This window comes from Nicotiana sylvestris, chromosome 5 (assembly GCF_000393655.2).
Source record: "Nicotiana sylvestris chromosome 5, ASM39365v2, whole genome shotgun sequence".
NCBI lineage: Eukaryota > Viridiplantae > Streptophyta > Magnoliopsida > Solanales > Solanaceae > Nicotiana > Nicotiana sylvestris.
In genome coordinates this window covers 120684872-120690169 of record NC_091061.1, presented here as the reverse complement: position 1 = coordinate 120690169, position 5298 = coordinate 120684872, and the positions used below count along the sequence as shown (strand labels likewise).

Below are 5298 nucleotides of genomic sequence, written 5' to 3'. Positions count from 1 at the left end.
GCGGATTGTGATTTGGAGGTCCGTAGTTGAATTAGGCATGAAATAGCGAAAGTTGAATTTTTGGGAAGTTTGACCAGTGGTGGACTTTTGATATCAAGGTCGAATTTCAATTTCGGAAGTTGGAGTAGGTCATTAATTCAAATGTGACTTGTGTGCAAAATTTGAGGTCAATCGGACGTGATTTGATAGGTTTCAGCATCAGTTGTAGAAGTTTGAAGTTTCAAAGATCATTAAGTTAGAATTAGGGTGTGATTCGTGTTTTTGTTGTTGCTTGATGTGATTTGAGGGATCGACTAAGTTTGTATGGTGTTTTAGGACTTGTTGGTAGGTTTTATTGAGAGCTCCCGGGGGCTTCGGGCGTGTTTCAAATCACTTTCGGATTCATTATGGACTTGTGAGAATTGCTGAAGTTTTCCAATTTGTGGTGTCATCGCACCTGCAATAAGGTTGTCTGCAGGTACAGACATGCACGTTCGAAAGGAAAGCTCGCAGATGCGGCCCTAGTATGGGTATTCAGCTTGTAAATTTTTTAGAGGGAGGTTTTGCGGTGTATTGTGCGGCCGCAAAGCAGGTCTGCAAACCGCAGACTAGTCATAGACTGAAGCAGAAAATGTTAGTTACGGAGGGCCAATAATGCGGCCCACTTTACGGACCACAGAAGCATTATGCGGTCACATATATGACCACAGATCTGTGTCGGGGCTCCAATTTTTTGAATTTTCAAACCCGACCCCATCCTAATATAACTCATTTGGGGATCATTTTAGAAGGCAAAGCCTTATATTTCTAGAGAGAGAATACCATAGAGTGAGAAGGGGAGTCCCTAAGCTCATCACAAATTAATTTTTTGCTCAAAGTTGAGGAATTTTCAAGAAGAATTCACTAGGTCTTCATCCTAAGAGGTAAGATTCTACACCCTAACTCTAAATCTCGATAATTAGCTAAAAATGAGTAATTAGCAAGATAATTCTTAGGTAGGGGCACAACACAGCTATCCAGTTCTGCAGTCGCTACATCCTCAGCACCCTCTCCAGCTCGAGGCACTCTAGCACCCGCAGGGCGTGGTATAACTTGGGGTGGTGCACAGAGTTCAGGAGGACCCAGCCATTTCTATGTTATAAGTGGTCGCCAGAGTGCAGAGGCTTCTCCAGATGTTGTCACAGGTATACTGACTGTCCAATCTCATGATATGTATGCTCTTATTGATATCAGTTCCACTTTGTCCTATGTCACTCCTTATGTTGCTATGGAATTTGGGATAGAACCAGAATAGCTTCAAAAGCCATTCTCTATATCTACTCCAATTGGTGAGTCCATTATGGTCGCGCGTGTTTATAGGAACTATGTTGTCACGGTGCGTGGTTGGGACACCATAGCCAATCTCATTGAATTGGCAATGGTTGATTTTGATGTAATAATGGGAATGTATTCGCTTTATTCATGTTTTGCCAAGCTCAATTCTCGAACTATAACTATGAGGTTTGAATTTCCAAATGATCCATTGTTTAATGGAAGGAGGATAATGTGATGCCAAAGGTAGGTTTATTTCTTACCTAAGGCCACGAAGATGATTAACAAGGGATATATTTACCATTTGGTTACAATTACGGATACCAATGCCGAGGCACCTACACTTGAGTTTGTGTCCGTTGTGAATGAATTTCCGGAGGTCTTTCCTGATGAGCTCCCTGGGATTCCGCTAGATAGGGAGATTTATTTTGGGATTGATGTGATGCCAGGCACGTAACCTATATCTATTCCACCTTACAGAATGGCACCAGCAGAACTGAAGGAGCTAAAGGAACAATTGAAGGATCTGTTAGAGAAGGGTTTCATCCGACCGAGTTTGTCGCCTTGGGGCACACTGGTTCTCTTTATAAGAAAGAAATATGGGTCGCTACAGATATGTATTGACTACCGGCAGCTCAACAAAGTCACAATAAAAAATTAAGTACCCACTACTAAGGATAGACGATTTGTTTGATCAATTATAGGGTTCTAGGTGCTTCTCCAAAATTGATTTACGATCCAGGTATCCCCAATTGAAGATCAGGGAGCAAGATATTCTGAAAATAGCTTTCAGGACCCGGTATGGGAACTTTGAATTTCTGGTGATGTCTTTTGGGCTAACAAGTGCCCCGACATTTTTCATGGATCTTGTGAATCGGGTTTTCAAGACATTTCTTGACTCCTTCGTAATAGAGTTCATTGACGATATTCTTGTATATTCATGAAGTTGTGAGGACCATATCGATCATCTCAAGGCAGTTCTGTAGACTCTTCATCAACACCAATTGTATGTGAAGTTTTCGAAATGTGAATTTTGACTGGAATCTATCACATTCTTGGGTCTTTTTGTCTCCAGAGAAGGAATTAAGGTTGATACTCAAAAGATTGCAGCGGTGAAGAATTGGCCTAGACCTACAACTCCAACAGAGATTCGCAGTTTCTTGTACTTAGCAGGGTATTATAGGAAGTTTGTGGAGGGGTTCTCTACTCTTGCCTCTCCGTTGAATAAATTGACGGTTAAGTTCCAATGGTCTGATGCTTGTGATAGGAGCTTCCACAAGTTGAAATAAAAATTGACTACGACACCGATGTTGACCCTGCCAGAGGGTACATATGGGTTTATGGTATATTGCGATGCTTCAAGGAATGGTCTTGGGTGTGTATTAATGCAACATGGAAAGGTGATAGCTTACACTTCTAGGCAACTCAAGAATCATGAAAATAACTATCCAACACATGACTTAGAACTTGCAGCGGTGGTTTTTTCCTTGAAGATTTAGTGTCACTATTTATATGGGGTCCATGTAGATATATTCCGGGACCACAAGAGCCTTCAGTATATTTTCAAACAGAAGGAATTGAATTTGAGGCAGAGAAGATGGCTGGAGTTACTCAAGGATTATGACATTGATATTTTATATCATCTGGGGAAGGCTAATGTTGTGGCGGATGCTCTTAGCCAGAAACCTATGGGTAGTTTGGCTCACTTGTAGGCATATCAAAGGTCGTTGTCCCTGGAGGTTCATCAGTTGGCTATCTTGGGAGTTTGTCTTGCGGACTCTAGTGAAGGAGGAGTAATGGTGCGAAATAGAGCTGAGTCATCGCTTGTGGTGGAGGTCAAAGAAAAGCAGTACAACGATCCATTGTTGGTATAATTGAAGAAAGAGATTCATAAACATAAGACCACATCTTTTTCTCTTGGCATGAATGATGGTACACTACGGTACCAAGGGCGACTATGTGTTCCAAATATTGATGATCTTTGGGAAAGAATCATGGCTGAAGCTCACACTTCTAGGTATTCCGTGCACCCAGGTTCTACAAAGATGTATCAGGATCTCGAGGAAGTCTATTGGTGGAATGACATGAAGAGGAATGTAGCGGACTTTGTGGCAAAATGTCCAAACTATCAGCAAGTGAAGGTCGAGCATCAAAGGCCCGGTGGGTTGGCATAGAACATAGAAATTCCAATGTGGAAGTGGAAAATGATTAACATGGACTTTGTGGTAGGACTACCATGCACTCCGCGCAACTTTGACTCAATTTGGGTAACTATGGATCAGCTCAGAAAATCACCTTACTTCTTGCCAGTTAAATCTACTGACACAGCGGAATAGTATGCTCAGTTGTATATCAAGGAAATAGTCAAGTTGTATGGCGCTCCAGTTCCTATCATTTCTGATCAAGGAGCTCAATTCACGACCAATTTTTGGAAGAAATTTCAGCAGGGTTTGGGCACTCAAGTGAACCTCATTACAGCCTTTCATTCACAGACAGACGGGCAGGCAGAGCGGACTATTCAAACGCTTGAGGATATATTGCGTGCTTGCGTCTTTGACTTCAAGGGTAGATAGGATAACCATTTACCACTCATAGAATTTGCTTATAACAACAGCTATCATGTTAGTATTTAGATGCCACCATTTGAGGCGTTATATGGTAAGAGATGTAGATCTCCCATTGGGTGGTTCGAGATTGGGGAAGCTGAGTTGATAGGACCAGACCTTGCGCATCAAGCTATGAAAAAGGTTAAGATCATTAAGGAGAGGTTAAAAACTGCTCAGAGTCGTCAAAAGTCCTATTCGGATATTTCGTCGCAGAGATTTGGAGTTCAAAGAAGATATTTGGGTATTCTTCAAGGTTTCCCCCATGAAGGGTCTAATGTGGTTTGGAAAGAAAGGAAAATTGAGTCCGAAGTATGTCGGGCCATACAGAATCATTCAAAGGATTGGTCAGGTGGCGTACAATCTTGAACTACCACCTGATATGTCATTAGTGCTCCCGGTATTTCACGTGTCTATGTTGAAGAAAATAGTTGGAGATCCGTCACTTATCGTACCAGTTGAGGCTATTGAGGCTAATGAAGAACTGTCATATGGAGAAATTCCAGTTGTCATTCTTGATAGAAAAGTGCGAAAGTTGAGAAATAAAGAAATTGTCTTCGTTAAGGTGCTATGGAGAAACCAACAGGTTGAAGAGGCTACTTGGGAGGCCGAGGAAGAGATGAAGAAGAAATATCCTTACTTGTTTGAATAGCTATGTAATCTTTTTATGAAACTGTCACCTATGAATTTTGTATCACTTGTTCAATTGATGTAGAGGTGTTCCTTTTTGGTTATATATTGCTTATGAGGCCACGGTTGGTGTTGTTTTGTGTTATGTTACGTCAGTAGGTCATGTATATGTTGTTAGGATGTGTTTCTGGGGTTCTTTGACAGGTGGATAGGCGCAGTTACAAAGGAAACTCTGGCAAATTTTTTGGAAATTTTAGGTGTTCGTCAAACATTTGGGGTCGTTGGTGTGTAGTGAGGTAGTTGAGTTAAATCGGATGCCAATAGTGAACGTTGACCCTCATTCAAGGATGAATGACCTTAAGTGGGGAGGATGTAAGTCCCCCTAAAAATTTTCTTAAAAACCCACAATTTCGTGGTGCCGAGTTAAGATTATTTGTTAAAGATTGTGGACTTTTTGGGTGGAACAGTGCATAGAGGAGTTAAAGGAAAATGTTGGCAGAAAAAGGCATTTCTGCGGCCGATCACTCTATGGGCCGCAGAATGGCCGCAGAGTCAGGCAGTCCTTTGGGCCATTATTGTTGTCATTTTCACGGCTTATTATGCGACCGCAAAACCATTTCGTGGGCCTCAGATCGCATATTCAGCTTGGAGATTTTTCAGAGTCGAGTTCTGTGGTGCATTGTGTTGTCGTAGAATAGGTCTGCAGACTTGTCGTAGACTTAAGCAAAAAATGTTAGTTCTAGAGGGCCAATTATGCAGCCCACTTTGTGAACCG

At 41.7% G+C, this 5298-nt stretch overlaps 1 protein-coding gene across 1 annotated transcript; it reads left to right on the top strand.

The window, feature by feature from the left end:
* Positions 1-3923: 3923 nt before the first annotated feature.
* LOC138869235 (uncharacterized) lies at positions 3924-4545 on the top strand. Its single transcript, XM_070146837.1, has 2 exons — positions 3924-4205; positions 4318-4545. The coding sequence occupies exons 1-2, from the start codon at positions 3924-3926 to the stop codon at positions 4543-4545; spliced, it is 510 nt and encodes a 169-aa protein (XP_070002938.1).
* Positions 4546-5298: the final 753 nt, after the last annotated feature.